The sequence below is a fragment of the Procambarus clarkii genome, chromosome 54 (genome assembly GCF_040958095.1).
Source record: "Procambarus clarkii isolate CNS0578487 chromosome 54, FALCON_Pclarkii_2.0, whole genome shotgun sequence".
Classification (NCBI taxonomy): Eukaryota; Metazoa; Arthropoda; class Malacostraca; order Decapoda; family Cambaridae; genus Procambarus; species Procambarus clarkii.
Window position 1 is genome coordinate 24,868,314 of NC_091203.1, and position 20,440 is coordinate 24,888,753.

The window sequence follows — 20,440 nt, forward strand, 5'->3', positions numbered from 1 at the left end:
AGAGATGTACACGTTCGTAAGTACTTGTGTAACTCCTTCGTGAATCGGCCCCAGGAGGTCTGGTCAGAGACCAGGCCATGGGGAATACTATTCCTTTGAATCTTCAACAGGTTGTCAAGAGGTAGTCAATAAACCCCAAGGGGAAAACAAAGGACAGTCTGCCACCCAGGATGACTCCTGAACCATGACATGCACCCAGTAAGGGAAGGAAGAGCCAAACTCAAAAGAAGCCCAGTCTATAACCGAGGCATAAACTGAGTCACGCAGAAGGTATGCACAACGGGCTTCCTGAGCCTCCGACAGGAATCCAGGAAGAAGGAAACCTCCGAAAGGACAAATCCGAAGAATCCAGGAACACAGAAACGAACTCTGGAGGGAGTCGCACTAAACTCAAACTTGTACAGAGAAGAGGGATAAGAAAACTCCACACCGTGCAACAAAAGACCCTCCATGGAAGGCACGAAGGCCCACAAAGGATCAAATAGGACCCAAGGGCCCTGGGAACTGCAGAAGAGGGTCACGGGGCAGAGCCCTCATCCACGCCCACCACCTGGAACAAATGTGGGATCCAAGGTTGCCCATGCCTCAAAAGAAGGAGTAGACTGGAAAGACCCAGAAGCTTTGGCAGCAGCGAGAGGCTCAATTGCCTCTGCACCCATGTAGGAAGGGGCAAACTCTGGATCAGCCCAAGCCACATCCCAAGATAAGCCCTGCTGCAATTCCGAAAGCCTCAAACCCTTCAGAGCCGAAAGCAGGGGAACAGGAGAAGGGCGAAACTGACCCCACTGGGAAAGGAAGAGGTGGTGTAGACAGCACCTCCAAATCCAAGTTCCTAAACACCAAATCCGAGGCATCCAACTGGGCACACAATGTAGATCACTGCAAGACAAATCCGAAAGCACAAAGTGGTTGCCGCCTGAAACCTCAGAACTTCAAGAGGTGAATGGGTAAGATGCTTTTTATGCGATGTAAGATGAACTTCTGCTTTCTTCATAGTGATGAGTCACATGGGTGGAACAAGTCCCACAAAACTCCGCGTTGAAGGAGTCACTAATCCAAGAGACAGTATGGCAGAGGCAAAACTTATGAATGTCGCCAGGTGGATGAGCCCAAGGAAGTTTTCCCAGGGTCTGGGAAACAAGGGAGGGTTATCCACACAAAACCCTAAGTAAAACCTAATAAAGGTAAATGGAAAAGGGCCCCAAGCAGAAAGAGCAAATCTACTCAAAATCCCCTATAAAGAGACAAAAATTTAAAAGCCAGAACTCCCAAGACTAAACCAGCAAGCATCAGAAATATTACAGGAACAACCGTGGACACCTTCAAGAGGAAACTAGATTGTTTCCTTCAAGGAGTGCTGGACCAACCGGGCTGTGGTGGGTATGTGGGCCTGCGGGCCGCTCCAAGCAACAGCCTGGTGGACCAAACTCTCAAGTCTGGATTGGGCCGGCTTGGGGAGTAGAAGAACTCCCAGAACCCCATCAACCAGGTATCAACCATGTAAACCGCGGAGAACAAGCAACCAAGTAGAACGTGGTACTGATCAGATTATAATCTGGGGGCCCACCTCGATGTGCCTATTAGGTCTTGCAAACCACTGTGCACCCCACCAGCAAAGACCACTCCCAACCCGAGGAAAGACAGACAGTCCTAGACCACCAGCTTACCTGAATGGTGAGAGCGACTCCAAGCAAGGAGATCCTCTAAGGAAGTACATCCGAACATCCCATGTAAAACAACCTAGACTGTGCAAGGGCAGCACTTAAGGTGCACAGAGAGAAGAAATCCCTGAACACATACAGCTCCAAACACTAACTCCTGGCTCACACTACACAAATGTGTACACTAACAACCTCAAAGGTAAAACACCACTTGAAAAATGGGAGACTGGAGCCAGAATGACTAGAACAGGTGACGAGGCACACAGAATAAAAACTGGAGGTGGAGGCAGCCAGCTGGCCGGGCATGCCTCCTTGCCCCCAAACAAGGGGAAGAGGTGGTGTGTTCTAGCGAGTGCTAGTTTCACGAATTTTCGATAGTTTGTATATGTTGTTGGGGTAATCCTTTTGGCAGTTTTGAGGCCGAGGTCTCACTAACCATGCAGTGGTCTGGTTTGTTTTGCTGAGTTTCTGGCTGCTTTCCCAGGTGGTAGCAGACATAACTTTAAATGTAAGGTGTTTATAGTACCACCGTTCCCTGCGCCTCTCTGAGAGGGGCCAGGTACTGGCTCATAGTCCCTGGTAGACCAATAAGAACTCTGACTGATGGCACCTAGTAGTATGGCACTGAATCAGTGTAACAGCTTCATTGAGCCACAAGGGGCTTCCCCCAGAAAAGTTCAGGTTCATCTCAAGCACATTATCCACAGTAGGAATCAGACAAGTCAAAATGAGCCACCACCAGGGAAAGACTAATCAAAGCATTGGGCGGGGTGTATGCAAGCCATGAATTAAAATAAGAGAACCCCCCCCCACCTATGGGGAAGAGGCGGCATCACACAGTTTATATGGAGACAAAGTAAAGAAAACCCCCATCAGCATAGATCAACAAATCCCCTGGACCAGATACCAAACACAAAAGGTCAAAGACCAATAATTAACCCTCCTCCAGTAACCCCAAATTTCCGGACTCTTACCCTCCCCGAAGAAGAAGGACACAGGGCAGAACCAACCTATGCCCATCCGTAAGCTCTGCAATGCATGAAGGTAGTGAGGGCATCGGCAAAGAAAGCCCCCAAATCATGAAATGCCAAACCTTTAAGCAAACTCCATGGGAGTAAGAGGATTAGGTGGGGATGGATTATCCTACAGCCTCCATCATGGTCTCGGGCAAAGCAGACACCCAAAGTTGCCCTTGCCAGCTCCATTTCCATCGGCATCTGTTGACCCACAGCACAAGGCTATTTAGGAATCCATTCACTAGGGAGGAGACTGGGAAGCTGGATGAACATGCTGCTCAACAGCCAAAGCACAGGTGGGAAAGGAGATGAGCGCACATTCAGTACAAGCGTCCACAACCAGACACCATCCTCCTCCTTATAAAAAAACACAAGATTGGCCAGTCATGCCACCCACTCAGCCAGAGGCTGCAGATACTGGAACCTCATGGCACAACACCAACAAGATCACAGCTTCATCAGCACCCTCAGCTAAGCCACAAGGCCCAACAGTGAGATGATATAACCACACAAGCCCCTACAATCACTTCCCATCAACATGCCTCAGTGGAGAGCAAACCCCAATACGATCTGGAAGAAAGAAGCTTCTACAAGAGTCAATTCAGAGATAAGGAAACTATCCCCTTAGGGAAGATAACTTTAATGGTACAAGAGAGATGCAAGTCGGCTCCCAACACACACGTCAGCTACCTGGGAAGAGAACCCCAACACACACGTCAGCTACCTGGGAAGAGAACCCCAACACACACGTCAGCTACCTGGGAAAAGAACCCCAACACACAAGCCAGCTACCTGGGAAGTGAACCCCAACACACAAGCCAGCTACCTGGGAAGTGAACCCCAACACACAAGCCAGCTACCTGGGAAGAGAACCCCAACACACACGTCAGCTACCTGGGAAGAGAACCCCAACACACAAGCCAGCTACCTGGGAAGAGAACCCCAACACACAAGCCAGCTACCTGGGAAGAGAACCCCAACACACAAGCCAGCTACCTGGGAAGAGAACCCCAACACACACGTCAGCTACCTGGGAAAAGAACCCCAACACACAAGCCAACTACCTGGGAAGAGAACCCCAACACACAAGCCAGCTACCTGGGAAGAGAACCCCAACACACAAGCCAGCTACCTGGGAAGAGAACCCCAACACACACGTCAGCTACCTGGGAAGAGAACCCCAACACACAAGCCAGCTACCTGGGAAGTGAACCCCAACACACAAGCCAGCTACCTGGGAAGAGAACCCCAACACACAAGCCAGCTACCTGGGAAGAGAACCCCAACACACAAGCCAGCTACTTGGGAAGAGAACCCCAACACACAAGCCAGCTACCTGGGAAGAGAACCCCAACACACAAGCCAGCTACCTGGGAAGTGAACCCCAACACACAAGCCAGCTACCTGGGAAGAGAACCCCAACACACAAGCCAGCTACCTGGGAAGAGAACCCCAACACACAAGCCAGCTACCTGGGAAGTGAACCCCAACACACAAGCCAGCTACCTGGGAAGAGAACCCCAACACACAAGCCAGCTACCTGGGAAGAGAACCCCAACACACAAGCCAGCTACCTGGGAAGAGAACCCCAACACACAAGCCAGCTACCTGGGAAGAGAACCCCAACACACAAGCCAGCTACCTGGGAAGAGAACCCCAACACACAAGCCAGCTACCTGGGAAGTGAACCCCAACACACAAGCCAGCTACCTGGGAAGAGAACCCCAACACACAAGCCAGCTACCTGGGAAGTGAACCCCAACACACAAGCCAGCTACCTGGGAAGAGAACCCCAACACACAAGTCAGCTACCTGGGAAGTGAACCCCAACACACAAGCCAGCTACCTGGGAAGAGAACCCCAACACACAAGCCAGCTACCTGGGAAGAGAACCCCAACACACAAGCCAGCTACCTGGGAAGTGAACCCCTACACACAAGCCAGCTACCTGGGAAGAGAACCCTAACACACAAGCCAGCTACCTGGGAAGAGAACCCCAACACACACCTGCACCAAAATTAAAATTTGTGGCCGATACATTGCAGGTATGTATTACAAAATAAAAAGGTGAAGGAGGAAATTGAGAGAAAACAAAAATTGACCCCAGTGTATGAAACACACCATTCCATGGAGAGCCAACACCACTAATTTGAAAGCATGACATTAAACGTGAGCCTAGCAGAGAAGTGCAGTCTTGGCTGCGCCAGGCATGTGAATGGTGCCTGGCTGACTGAGCGGCTGACCTTGGTTGCCACCTGGTGGCAGTCAGGCACATTACTGCTGGGGCTTTACTCCCACAACCATTATTATTTCCCTTCCTTTTCAAAGGGTTATCGATTTCTATCTAAAGCTATCACTTGTTTTGTTGCATTTATTCTTTCTGACAACTTTTTCTTGGTTTGGTGTTTATCTCTGATCCCCAAGCTGTTATCATCTCATAGATAGCCATAGTCTGGTCCCAGGTGGGTGTTGGGAGGCCTGGTGCACCACCTTAGACAGTCCCTATGCAATAGCTCTGGGAGCTACTGAGGGGGGCCTTTCAAAAATATAGCGTTTAGGAACCTTTTCGAAACACTGTAAAACACAATAAGTCTATTTAATTAACATTAAGTGAAAACTGTGAACCATTTGTAAATTTGAAAGAACAGAAAACCCAGAGACAAATGTACTTCACATAACCATTGCTAATGTTGACCAGACCACACACTAGAATTGTCCTGAGAATGGTCCAGGACGGACCGAAATGTCGTCGTCCCTTCACCTTCTAGTGTGTGGTCTGGTCAACATACTTTAGCCACGTTATTGTGACTCATTGCCTGCAACCACTGCTAATCTTTAGCACAAAAGGGTAAACCTAATGAAAACGCTATATTAGAAGCATGCGAGATGATGGCAGCATTCACAGGTGTCATGTTTTCACAGTGTCAATAAAAAAAGGGGCAAGGAACCGAGGAACAAGCTGAAGGAGTAACAAAGCATGCCTCAGTATATGAACACGCAGTTGAAGACACGGAGATGTCAAGTGATCAAGGTAGATGGAGGACAGGATGTGGGTTTTCTTCCTGAAGACCCAGCATTAATCCAAAGTGCTTCTCTTCTTGATGCCCCAGCACCAATTCAAAGTGACAATTTACCTGCAAATAATGTGCACTCTGTAGTTTCTGATGGAGTTTATTAACCCACAAGTTCCTCTATCATCTAAAAGCAAAGCTTCATCAAAAGTGACCAATACTAATGAATGTAAATGATACACAAATGCCAGAAGCCTTGTAACAAATTGATAAATATGATGTGAATATGCAGAGCATAACTTCACTAGAACTGTAAAAGATTGGACCAAGATGTGACGACAGGCAAAATCCACCTCCGGGAATACAACCCGTTCTCGCAAATTTAATAAGTCAATATTGACTTATTAAATATGTGCATAGGTGACATACTTAACATAATAGATACCCTTAAAAAGATTCATAGAAAACACCGACCTTACCTAACCTTGTTATTATCTTAAGATAAGCATTTTATTGCTTCGTAATTACAATTATTACCTAACCTATAATAGGTATAGGTTAAGTAATAATTGTAATTACGAAGCAATAAGATGCTTATCTTAAGATACTAACAAGGTTAGGTAAGGTCGGTGTTTTCTATGAATCTGTTTAAGGGTATCTATTATGTTTAGTATATCACCTATGCACGTAGTTAATAAGTCAATATTGACTTTACGAATTTGCGAGAACGGGTTGGGGAATACCACCTACCATTTACGGATGGCAGCAACAAGAGCAAGAAGGCTCCTGTGCAATAATCCCACACGACAGGGCAACAAATGCCAGATCTAACTTGGTTATGAGCCCATTATCTTATTATACTGCACCACAATTTTGAAAATCTAGATATAATTATGTTTGTAGTATGTACGTGATATGTTAGTGTTCAAATACAACGATACTGCATAATACAAAATAACATTCATACTGTGTATCTAGTGACATGTACCGCTTTCCGATAAACATGGTATGGGTGTAGCTAGTCAGCAAACCTATATGCACATACATGTGGTGGAGGCTCACTCCATACACACTTTCAAATGTAGATATGAAAGAGCTCAATAAGCTCAAGAAGCTGTACACCAGTAGATTAACAGTTGAGACACAGGACCAAAGAGTCAAAGCTCAACCCCCGCAAGCACAACTAGGCGAGTACAGCTAACTGTACATGAAAGATTAGACTTTGAACATTTTTGTATACATGGACATATTTTCTGGAAAAGCCATTCAGTGTCTTCCTGTAGCTAGGGTGCTCTACTCATCCTCCATGCATGCACACGTCAGGTCTTTTTGAGTCAATAAAAGCCTACCAGGGGTGGAAAGCTGGGGAAAGGGGAAGAAGCCAAAACCAGGCCTCCCCCCCCCTCACCGAGATCCAGACAACAGTGGATTGATGACAACCCTCACCAAATGCAAATAAATCGGGAAGCAATCCACCCAGTAGATAAGTTGTTCATCCACTTGTTGCAGATGGCAATGCCAGAGAACTAATGCCCCATCCAGTGAATTACTTCATCAATTGCCTGGTGTAAGCTATGATTGACTGGTCCCAGTCACTCCAAATTTGGATTCCAAATTATTTTCCAGGCAAGTGTTGGCCATCCTCTGGACCTTGTCCTGTGGCAGCCCATTTGCTTGTGTCTTGTTTCAACTTTTAGTATTTACTTCATGAGCATGTATTTATAATCTCACTTGTGTGACTTGAGAGAAACTGTTTGCCTCAAGCTGTGAGGGTCTAGAGCTCCAGGTGCTCACCGATACCGTTGCCCTGACAGGGGTTACCTTTCTTGGTGGGTTTGGACATCTCTCTCAGAGAAGCTGGATTCCCGAAAGGTGCCCCACCCTGAATAGAGCAAGGATTGTGACTGGGTTGGGAATGGTCATTTATTATTTTTTGTTTAAGGGTACACAAGGGAATGGGCATGTTTTATGTTACACAGCTGATGCCTTTTGAAACTGTATATATTTCTAGGTTAAATTCAGTATGTGTTACTACTGACAAGTGGCTCCTATGCCAAGGATCCCTCCCTGGTCTTTTCCTTCAGGTCTACTGACTGCTGTTAGCATGTTAAGTGCTGTCCCTTACCACAGCTCATGTTAAGCCATACCCACTAGTTTTTCTCTGGGACAAGACCCACCAATCGGTTAATAAACAGATACCCTATGACTGCTCGAGTGAACAGAGGTGAATAGTTACGGATTAGCACCTAGTCAAGCCTCCCAGGCTAGGACTCGAGCCTTATGCAGATCACTCATGGTAATCAATGCATTACCACTATACCACCAGGGACTGTTGTGGTTTAGTACACGTCAGCTTGCTAAGCCTGCGAGGCAAGAGCTTGAGGAATGTCCATTGGTAATATGTGCCAATAGTCATTCTTCCTGCATCTGCCATGCTGCCTATTGGGTGGCTGATGGCAGGCCTGGAGTGAGGGAGGATATAAGCAGCAATACATTATGATAAAACCATTTAAGTGACTGAATCAAGCCTTTGGCTAAAGTGCAAGGTCCCTAACATGCACCAGGAGTAGATGAAACACAACAGCCTGGTCTTTATCAACGCTAGACAGAATGCGAAACAATGGGTATAAATTGGATAAGTTTAGATTTAGGAAAGACTTTGGTAAATACTGGTTTGGTAACAAGGGTGTTGATTTGTGGAACCAATTACCGCGTAACATGGAGGAGGTGGGGTCCCTTGATTGTTTCAAACATGAGTTGGACATGTATATGAGTGGGATTGAGTGGTTATAAATAGGAGCTGCCTCGTATGGGTCAACAGGCCTTATGCAGTTACCTTTGTTTTTAAGTTCTTCTTATGTTCTTAATATGCAAAACACACTCCCCATCAGCAGGCCCCACAGGGTAGAGTAAGTCAAATGCATTGTCCAGAAGCACGGCAACATGAAACAAGTCAACTCGCCAAGGAGGAATATCTTGAAACCTTTCAGCAGGTATCTTTGGAAGATACTTGCTGGTATCTTCCAGAATTGGCATAACAGAACACAAGCCAATCACAAGATAATTTCGGCCACAGTATGAAATGGAATACTAGGGCACATGCAATGTGGGTGGCATAAACATGATAATGAAGCATAAATGAAGAACACAGCAATGGTCTCTAAGGAAACAAATGTTTCATGGGGAAAGCCAACACCACTTGGCTGAAAGTGAAATGCTGTTTAGCTGATGGACCAGGCAAAAAGAGTGAAAAAGCAAACTTGCCGAGACCCCAGGTGACCTCTGCTGCCATCTGGTGACAGTCTGGCAGAAGAGTTATTTACCCCACAGAAATGACTGTTTGCTTAAGGGTGATCTAGTTTCCTTCACAGTTGCTTCTTTCATAGCACTAATTCTTCCCAAGACTTTTTTTTCAGTTTCATGTCAATCCTGATCCCCAAGCTGTCCTCATCGAACGAGCCAGATTCTGGTTCTGGCTACTGGTGGGCGACTGGTCTACGAGGCCCAGTGTGTTTAAGACTTTGAAGTACCGGAGCTAAGTTTGGGGATCTACCGAGGTGTTCCTTTCAGAAACGACTAGGACAAAGAAACTGGGTGAAAGTACCGTGCCTGACTTAACAAGAAGGGCGTCCATGGGGTAAAATATGGGAATCATGGTAGAGGAAGATGATCAGTACTTGGAAGGCAAGACCTTAAGTATATAAAAAGAGTGGTTGGAGGGGGGGGATACACAGTTTGAAAGTGCAAAAAGTTTGTATAGTGGTTATGTGGAGATGATTTCGGGGCTTTAGTGTCCCCGCGGCCCAGTCCTCGACCAGGCCTCCACCCCCAGGAAGCAGCCCGTGACAGCTGACTAACACCCAGGTACCTATTTTACTGCTAGGTAACAGGGGCATAGGGTGAAAGAAACTTTGCCCATTGTTTCTCGCCGGCACCTGGGATCGAACCCAGGATCACAAGTCCAGCGTGCTGTCCGCTCGGCCGACCGGCTCCCCGCTCGCCCGACCGGCTGGTATATAACCTCATGGAGAAACTTTTGCCTTGCCCAACCCATTGGGAAACACCCGATATAAAGCAAGGCGTAAGGACTATAGTTTGACATCATTATCTACAATTCTATTCAGCCCAAGCAATTAGGATAAAAAAATCACAAAGCATTAAATTAAATTCAAACTGTGAAATCGGGTAATTCATAGTAACTTTTCCCACTTATTGTCAGTTTGTATTTGCCTAAATCACTGTGGCTTAACATCAGTTAGCAGCATGAGCTACAAAAATGATGACAGTCCTATAGGAACAAATACTCAGTAAAATATACTGACATTGCTACATCAATGTATATGAAAAGTAGCATACAAACCTTATACAACTGTTGATCTTCATATGGCGGCAGCGTTAACAAGACTGGTCCGTCATCGACTGGAGGTATGTCGGGTGCAGGGGGTATCAGGAACTGAAGGAGGCAATAAAATACTAACCCCGATATCATCACTCCAGCTATAAGACCAGCCAGGAATCTTGGAATGGGTAGTACAAAGCATAAACAAAATATAACCATTGACATTTTTGACAGAAGGGACACAGATACTGGCAACATATTTGCTATTTCTAGAAACTGTTCTCTAAATGTTATATCATTTACTCCCTCTGCCAGTAATGAAGGTTTTATTTTCCGCAAAGATGGCTTTGGTGGCGAGAATTTACACTCGACAAATTGTTTTTCTTCGGTGGTTATCTCGCCGTCCATCACTGCTAGGTCTTCGTGAAACACACATGGATCTTCCTGTGCTTCTACCGCTCTATCAACTTCAGCTTCATCACATTCTATTAGCATCTCCTCTCCCAATCCTTCATCTCGCCCAAGGAGAGAAGTAAATGGAAATGGTTTATTTTTGGAATTGTCTTTGCTGTTTTTGCTACTTTCTTTGCTACTTCGCCGATGGCGTAATTCTGAAAGCTTTGGCCTAATGTTACCCAACTCAGTTTTTATTTTGCTAGTATGTTCAGTTATGTCTTGAACAATACTGGTCTTGGACTTTGGAGGAGATCCAGCTAGTTCTGTCTTTAATGTTTTTTCCTCGTCAAGAGTTTTTTGTACAATATCAAGAGGTTTTTTGTCTTTTAATGTAGGAGATTTATCTCCACTGACTGACCCACCATCACTTTCCGTGGAACCATCTCCAGCAATTCCAAGACGGTCTTTTTCCTTGTCCTTTTCAACTCTGCCCTCCTTCTCCTTCCGAATTTCATTAATCTTTTCTTCAAATGTTTTTGTGAGTCTGGAAAGAAGCCCACCACTTTCGGAAGATTTAGGCTGTGTAGCATCGACTAGTGGCGCACAATTACTGTCTAAACTAGAAGAGCGCTTGCCAAAGGAGCGACCAAGATATTCCCTTACTGGTGACGACTCTCGCAAGGACTCTGCACGAACTACACCGGCAGAGGATGCGTCTAATGAAGAACCAAGGGAGACTTCACTTGACACATCTTCATCATCTGCAATGAAACACACAAACAATAAGAACAAAATACACACACATTATATTATATATATGCATGTCGTACCCAAGAGGCCAAGCCAAATCAAACCCAATCAAGCCAAATTTTCATGAAATATTATATTAAAAAAAATTTCTAAGGGATTCTCATTAATTACAGTACAGTGGTACCTCGGAATGCGAGTGTCCCTGTATGCGAGTTTTTCGGAAGACAAGCAGGATTTCCTCAAAAAATATGTCTCGGAAGGCGAGGGTTACCTCGGGAAGCAAGTTTGTTGATACGCGTACAGGCCGACCTAGCGCGTGGTGGTTCGGCGATTGTCGCCCCTCCACCCCTTCGCCCCTCAGTTTACCATTGTCTCGCGCCCAGTGACTACCCCACATCAATTCTTCTCGCGGATTTTCAACGTTTTGTTGGATTTTTGGTGATTTGACTATACAATTTGTTATTATATATCTCACCATGGGTCCCAAGAAAGCCAGTGGTAAGGATAAAGGCCAGAAAGCCCATGTGAGGATGACAATAGAGGAGAAACAAGAGATCATTCGGAAGCATGAGAACGGTAAACGTGTTGTTGAACTTTGTAGGCAGTACAACAAAGCCACATCAACAATATGCACTATACTTAAGAAGAAAAATGAGATTATGAGTGCTAAAGTGGCAAAAGGAGTCAGAACAATAACGAAACAAAGACCATAAATACTTGAAGTGGAAAAGTTGTTATTAATTTGGATACACGACAAGGAGTTAAGGGGTGACAGTGTTTCGGAGGCCATTATTTGTGAGAAAGCCAGGGTTTGGACAGATTTGTGGTGAGGAAATCGAGCAGTGAGCCTCAACCAGGACCTAGTGGCACTCAGATAAAACGTCCCAGGGAGAGCACACCAGAAAGGTCTTCACTGCCTGATGTGATAATGGAAGGGGACTCCCCTTCCAAACAGTAACTCCTCTCCTCCTCCCCCCTCCTCACCATCTTCCATACGCCTACAGCATTCAACAGCAAGGCAAGTAATAACTGGAACATAGTTTTGTAGGTTTATTTAGATGAATTAGGTATAAAAATTTAGTTTGATGTGGGGTTTTTGGGGTAGTCAGGAACGGATTAATTCATTTCCCTTTATTTCTTATGGGGAAATTAGCTTCGGAATGCGAGTTTTCGGAATACGAGGCGTCTCCAGGAACCAATTAAACTCTTAAACTGAGGTGTGCCTGTACAGGGGTACCTCGGTTAAGGAGTTTAATCCATTCCAGGAGACAGCTCGTAACCCGAAATCTCGTAAACTGAAGCTAATTTTCCCATAAGAAATAATGGGAAATGAATTAATCCGTTCCTGACTACCAAAAAACCTCACTTCAAACTAAATTTTATATCTAATTCATCAAAATCTACACTACAAAACTATGTTCAAGATATTACTTACCCTTGCTGATGACTCCTGTTGGCATATGGAAGCTGGTGAGGAGGGGGCAGGAGGAGAGGTGTTACTGTTTGGAAGGGAAGTCCCCTTCCATTATAACATCAGGCAGTGAGGACATCTTTGGAGTGCATTCTCTGGCATGTTTTGCCTGCATACCACTAGGTCCTGGTTGTGGCTCACTGCTCGATTTTCTCACAACAAAGCTGTCCATTGATGATTGTTTTCCCTTCTTCACTAGATGTCTCCGTAGCGAGGCATCACATTGTCACTGAAAAGATTAATGCAACGGCCTACTACAGCTTTCTCTGGGCGAGTCGTTTCAATAAAAGTTTGCATTTCTTCCCACATCTGACACCACTTCTTAATGGTTGCCGAAGGGACATTCTGTACTGCCTCATCCTCCTCCACTGGAGAAACATCCTCAGCTGTGTCTTCTTGCTGTTCCTTTTGAAGGGCTTGGAGTTCTTCGGTGGTCAGTTCTTCGTTGTGTTCTTCCACCAACTCCTCCACATCATCACCATCCAATTCCAAGCCCATTTGCCGGCCCAGAGTAACAATTTCCTCAACAATAGGCACATCATTTACAGGCTCAAACCCCCCAAAGTCTAGTTCTGTCACACATTCAGGCCACAATTTTCTTCAGCCAGAGATCAAGGTTCTTCAAGTCACTTCTTGCCAGGCTTTGTCAACGAGTTTTAAAGCACTACAAATATTAAAATGGTGTTTCCAGAACTCTTTGAGGGTGAATTTTGTAGCTTCAGTCACTTCAAAACATTTCCAGAGAAGTGCCCTTTCATAAAGTTTCTTAAAATTCGCTATGATTTTCTGGTCCATAGGCTGAATTAGAGGAGTGGTGTTAGGAGGAAGGAACTTTACTGTGAGAAATTTACTGTATCTGTGCAACAATTCATCTTCCAAGCCTGGAGGATGAGCAGGAACATTGTCGAGGAGAAGCAGGGCCTTGAGTGGCAAATGTTTCTCCTGCAGATATTTTTCCTATGGCAGGGCACACCACTTCATTCACCCCACTCCAAAAAAAGATCCTAGTCACCCATGCCTTATTATTAGCCCTCCACATCACACACATTTGGTTTTTCTGCACTTTATACTGTTTGAAAACCCTTAGATTTTCAGAATGATACACTAGCAAGGGTTTAATTTTCAAATCGCCACTCGCATTTGAACACAGCACAAGCGAAAACCTATCTTTCATAGGCTTGTGTCCGGGCAATGATTTTTCTCGTTCCTCCTTGGTAATGTATGTCCTCTTAGGCAATCTTTTCCTGAACAGTCCCGTCTCATCACAATTAAAGACTTGTTGCAGAAGGTATTCCTCAGCTTCTGCAAACTCTTTAAATTCTTCAATAAATCTTTCAGTCGCTGGTTTGTCTGAGCTGGCAGCCTCCCCATGCCTCGCAACACTATGAATACCACTTCTTTTTCCAAATTTCTCAAGCCATCCCCTGCTTGCCTTAAACTCTTTCATATCTGCATCACTCGTTCCAAATGTTTTCTTTACAAGGTCTTCATGCAATACCCTGGCTTTCTCACAAATGATGGCCTCTGAAACACTACCACCCACTAACTCCTTGTTGTGTATCCAAGTAACAACTACTTTTCCACATCCTCAAGTATTTGTGGTCTTTGTGATTGTTGATACTCCTTTTGCCACTTTTGCACTCATAATGTCCTTTTTCTTGGCAAGTATAGTGCATAGCATTGACATGGATTTGTTGTACTGCCTACAAAGTTCAACAACACATGCACCATTTTCATGCTTCCGAATGATCTCTTGCTGTTCCTCTATTGTCATCCTCAAATGCGATTTCTTGCCTTGAACCTTACCACTGGCTTTCTTGGGACCCATTGCAATACACACATATAATAAATTTTATGCTCAAATAGAAAAAAATAAAAAAAATAAACGGTAAATTCTTGTGAAGAATTCAGGCGGGATAATCACTGGGCGCAAGGCACTGGTAAACTGAGCGGCAATCGCCGTGCCACCATGAGCTAGGTCGGCCCGTATGCGTATCAACACCCTCATATCCTGAGGCAATGCTCGTATAGTATCTCGATACAAATTTTCCGAGCAAATCCTGCTCGTAACCCGAAAAACTCATAACCAGGGGTGCTCATAAGCCGAGGTACCACTATACTGTATATGATTTTAAAAAATTGTTACGCCGAGTTAAAAATAAAAAAAATAAAAATTACGAAACCAATTCTTACTTAACCAACCTAAGCTAACACTAGCTATGTCAGTAATTCAAGTAAATCTAGGATAGTAGAATTGGTAGTGGTTCTGGATAGTAGAATGTCACCAGAGGAACACAAAGGACATTGTGCAAGGAACATATGCTGTGCTTCCAACTTCAGAATGGCTTTTTTATTACATGGATGGTAAAATATTAGAGAAACTCTTCGTGACTTGTGAGATCAAAATTGGAATTTGCAGCAGTTATATGGTGCCCATATCTCAAGAAGCCCATCAATAAACTGGAAAATGCTACAAAATGGCTTTCAGACCTAAAAAACAAAAGTTGTGAAAAGATGATAGAGGAATTAAATATGCCAAAGATAGAAGAAAAAGAGGTGATATGTCACTTACAAAACACTGTACATGTAATAAGAGTTGGCCAACTTGACAAAGAGGAATTCCTGAAACCGGCAACTTCAAGAACAAGTGGCCATAAATTCAAGCTAAGGAAACAAAGGTGCCAAAAATATATTAGAAAGTTTTCTTTGGCAATTAGAGTGGTGGACGGTTGGAACAAGTTAGGCGAGAAAGCTGTGGGAGGCAAAAACTGTCAGTAGCTTCAAAACATTTTATGACAGTGCTGGGAAGAAGGGACATCACGAGCGTAGCTCTTATCCTGTAATTACATCATGACCATGAGTGGAGTCCCAAGAGAATGAAATGTGTAGTGAATTTGAAAAATAAGCGAGATCAAACATATGGTGCCACAGTGTAAACAATGCAGATGACAAAATTCAAGATGGCAGCTGGCAAGAAAAAATAACGAACAGAGCTGAAGTTTGGTGGATTTAATGAGGAAAGTTAATACGAGTAGTCTGCACAACAAGTTGGCAAAACTTTATATTTTTGTGATCAATCGTGTGGAAATAATTAGGATTTTTGTGATCAATCGTGTGGAAATAATTAGGAACTTATGACCACTTGAAAAGCAAGGATTTGAACTTGAAAGGCCAGTAAAAGAATTATGCAAGGACAAGAATCCCTGGGAAGCTAAAAGCAAAGCCATGGAAAAGGAAAATAAGGTACTGAAAATACCTTTAAAGAAATTTAAACAAATCTAAACATGAATGAGCACAATAGGTTAGGTAAGGAAATCCAACAGAAAAACAACTGTTGTCAGTATATATGGAGGAAGTTACACAGGGAATAGGACAGCACAGGAAGAACATACAACTCATCTATGTACAAGTGGCCAGGGAGAAGGAAAAAATAGAAGAAGCAGTCAAGGAAGCCAGAAACTGCAGGAATAAAAAAAGTGTACACATTAGACAGGAAGACATGGCATCAAACCCAAAACTGGTGCAAACCACAGTCAATACAAGTCCTTGTTCATTTTTGGTTAAAAAAAAAAAAAAAAAAGGATATAACATCTGTCAGAAAAAGCTACAAAAGGAGCAAAAGTAGTAGATAAAACTGTTGGGCTAGTGGAAAGTCTTACAGCCAAAGATAATGGCTGCAACTACTGGAGAATTGGCAGATACAAAAAAGGGAAAGATCAACCCTAGAGGATCACCCTAAACTGTTAAACAGATGGAAGAAGTACTAGTGAATGTTGTTGAAATTACAAAGTGATGAGGAAATGAAATTATGGTCATTAATCCATCTACCCCACTCTTTGCGAAAGTGATTTTTTTCGGCAGCTTTGTTTAGTTAGCTAAATCTATGATCTCTTGTTGTTGAAGTTCCAGGTTTCAGGAATTTTTCCTAATAAATTTTGTACGAAGAGATCATATCGCATCTTTTTCTTCTAGTCTTGGCATATTAATGCCTCTAAACTCTCCTCGTAGCTGTGTATGTATGAGTATGTGTATCTACATGTGTGTAGGTATACACTTACCTAAGTATTAATGATGAACCACTCCCACTTCTGGTATAGATCATTTCATATTTACACTACATCACGAATAGTTTGTCTCCACCTCTTATTCTCTCTAAAGAATGCCTCCAGAAATGTTTTTGGTACTCTCCCACCCCCTTATGGAGGCCAGGATTTTTTGATAATGTGATCAGCAAGACCCGTTTCACTCACTCCCTTCAGGTATCTCTGGCTCATTCAGTACTTTTCTTTCCATCTATTTTCTATCACCCCGATTCGACCCTTTTTCAGTAACCTGTCTTGGACTAACCCATTTTCTTCATGTCACACACTAGCCCAATGTTTGAACACACATGCATGCAAATAAGGTTTCCCATTGTTACACTTATCCATGTTCCCCATTAGGCCAACTACTGACCTTTCCTAAGATACACCCAACAAAAGTTACCCAACTTCCAGGTGCCCAAACATTTGTCCTGCCACAAGAATCAACCACAGTACTTTTCATTTGGGATTTAATTGCACAAATTTTAAGTTCAACACCAAAAGCAATATTATTAATAGAGTATATAACCAAATATTGTACTAGGTATTAATTACATCAAGGAACTTTAGTTCAACCAACCTTCTTCGGGATCAGAAACTTGCGTGATGTTTTCTGCTGTTGAATTAAATCTAAAGCTAATGCTTGGTACACTCTGGTTTGTGGCCCTGCCTTTCAGCAGTGCCAGAGAAATTTTTGGGCTGCCGTCTCGTCCACTCATGGTTGCAGCCTGAAAAATTAGCATCGATTAAATATGGTTACACTCTTTTACAGAAATAAAAAGAAGCATCCCAGGTCTGCTAACAATCCAGCATGCAAAGTATTATCAACTTCCTTATTCTCTACCAAACTATCCCTCTGACTTTTTCTGAAGGGAAACAATCAGGAAAAGGTGATATTCCCAAGAGATTTTAGGCCAAATCCAAGAACTATGTCTTGTCACCTACACTACATATCGGGTACCATACATTATGACAAACCAAACTGGGGAAATAAATAAAAATTGTGACAAATTTATTTATTTATAACTCAGAATGAAATATGATCACCTAAAATCCTTAACACACTAGCATTAAGCTACCATAAATTTTTTAGCCAACTATAATTCACATTTACGACATGAGGGGAGTAAGTATATTTTACAACTTTACCCCGTCTAGTAATTATCAAAGGGTAATCACAAGTTTCTAGACTTTTTTCAGGAAACCAATACAGAAGCAGAAAGACTTCCAACAAGTGATGTCAAAAAAGTCAGAGTCACAGACTGACACATGGCCCAAAGGAAGAGTGAGAAAGTAAAATATAATGACATTGAAAATGCAGTACAATTGGATTCGTTCTCAACTCATAATAGAGAATTCCAAGTTCGAATCCTGGGCGAGACAGAAATGGTTGGGCATGTTTTCTATCACCTAATGCCTCCTACTTATCTAGCAGTAAATAGGTACCCAAGATAGTTAGTCAGCTTGTTGCGGGGTTGCATCCTGAGGACGGTAAGTAATTCAACCTCAATATAAGCCTAACATATATATATTTATATATACACTGGTTGCCTGTCCCCTGACAATAAAATTATTATTATTATTATTATTATTATAACTATTGTTGGAACAAAGCAGTTCCGACAGTATGGTGCAGGTCTCTCCTCTACTATGTGCACACGAGTTAATTGTGTGGCCAATGCGTAACCTAGCCCAGACCTTTCCCATTTTGGTGACATGAGGTGGGTTGCTAGGATAGGTCACATTTGATAGTATGGAATTTATCTATAATAACTAATCACCTCTCTTTCTAAGAGTTGTGGATCAAGTTATAAATAAGAAGGTAGAAATCTAAGAAATTAACTAGCTTTTAGGGGGATGGAACAGACAAAAATGGCCTACAGAGCAACAAAAACTGACTTATACCTGCTAAAGATATGGTACAGCCAACGATAAATTTAGATCACTGCAGGTTGAGACGGGTTAAAAAGCTTCCAGAGTTAACTACAATGACAAATAATAATCAAGATGAAAACTAATTGCCTTAGAACACAGTCACACAAAGGTTTTAGTTAAAAAATAAACTAGTCTATTGGAAGGCATAACAAAAGTGCTTAGGAAAAATAAAGGCAAATCCAAAAGTATTAACAGACTTCAACCAATGCATAAATATGGCAAGTCCATTCTCATGGTTCAAGACACTGCATAAAATGCAATTGTTTTACCTGATCAGAAATGTTCAAACCTAAGCAAAAAACCCTTAACCTATTGAAGTTAATGTTCACAAAACATTAAAATTATGATGCTTGTACAGTATTTTACTAAGCCATCACAATTTTGATGGATTGGTAAATTCAGTTAAAGTGATTTATTAGAGAACAGGTTGCATAGCAGCAGTAGCACATAAATTGCAGCAGAAATGTAAAAGAAAATGTAATTCCAAGACAGTGGGGAAGAGCGTTATCGTATTGTATGGCTAGCAAATCAGCAACACTGTCAATAATTGACATTTTTCCGAGTACTCATGCTAGACCTTTCACCAAATTTCTAAACAATAATTCTTAGCTTGTCTTCATTTCTTATCCATGATCATAGTCGTTTAGTCTGAAAGCACACTTAATACACATAACATTTCTAATTTTTGTTTGTAGTCTTTACATTGGTGAAGAGATGCACAAAACTATATGCAATTGACAAAAAAATGTGAAGCAAACAATATACCTGGTTGATGGGGTTTTGGGAGTTCTTCTACTCCCCAAGCATGGCCCGAGGCCAGGCTCGACTTGTGACCAATATATAGGCTCTATATTGCCTATATTATCAATATAGTGATCATAGTATCCACCCACCCAGTGAATGATTAAGAGCTGAATGACAGACCTCAAGCAAACCACACACACAGAAGTGCAAGAAAACCATTATAAACAACGTCAAAACTTCCTTAATTACAGAGAAAGCAGTTCCTGAAGAATGGGTATGTTGAAACATTGGGCATGTAGCCCATAAGATGGGTATGGGGTGCATAACAAATGAACTAAATTACTCTATTTAAAACTACTGTATTCTGATTTAGATTTCAACCAGAGTCCACGAGGCAAGTGTCATAGTTTACGTGACTCATCTGAGTCTAAAAGCCTTACCTTTATTTCTTGCCATAAATTCTGAGCCATTTTACTCTACAATACTGTACTCAGTAACACCTCAAAATGTACTGTAATGTTATCAAATTATTTTTGCCTTTAACATTCAAGAGATTCCCATCACAAAGCTAAATGCATTATCAGAAATTCTTTGTCATGAAGATACCATACCACTTATCATCACTCTTATCTTTGAGTCATATTTCAGTTTAATAACCCACTTCTCATATAATTAAGCCATTGGAAATTGGCATCTTTGATGCATTCTAAATATAATTAACAGTTAAAAGTAAAATTATTGTATGTTAAAGCATTTATCAAATAGTGTGGGGTAATATCTAATTCATTCGAAGTGCATGCTAAGTAATTACACCTGCTACAATCACAAGACAGTAATGTGATGTGTGACAGTTAATACTTGTCTGGTGCTCTATATTGTCAGATTATCACATCAAAAACCTGTGCGGTCTCCCTATAGTGTTTCACCGTACACCAATTTTATTTTCGCACCTTAAACCAAGGCAATTATATTCCAGACTTTTTATACATATAGCACTAGATGTGTCTGACAGTGCCTGGGATAGTTTGTCTCTCT

General features: G+C 42.7%; 1 protein-coding gene across 1 annotated transcript in view; it reads right to left on the reverse strand.

The window, feature by feature from the left end:
* Window positions 1–20,440, reverse strand: part of LOC123771311 (testis-expressed protein 2) — a 41,169-nt gene extending 20,729 nt beyond the window's left edge. Inside the window, 3 exon segments of the mRNA XM_045763796.2 lie at window positions 10,049–11,184; window positions 17,307–17,454; window positions 19,846–20,440. Of these exon segments, the coding sequence (XP_045619752.2) occupies window positions 10,049–11,184; window positions 17,307–17,454; window positions 19,846–19,875 (1,314 nt within the window). The 5' untranslated portion in view covers window positions 19,876–20,440.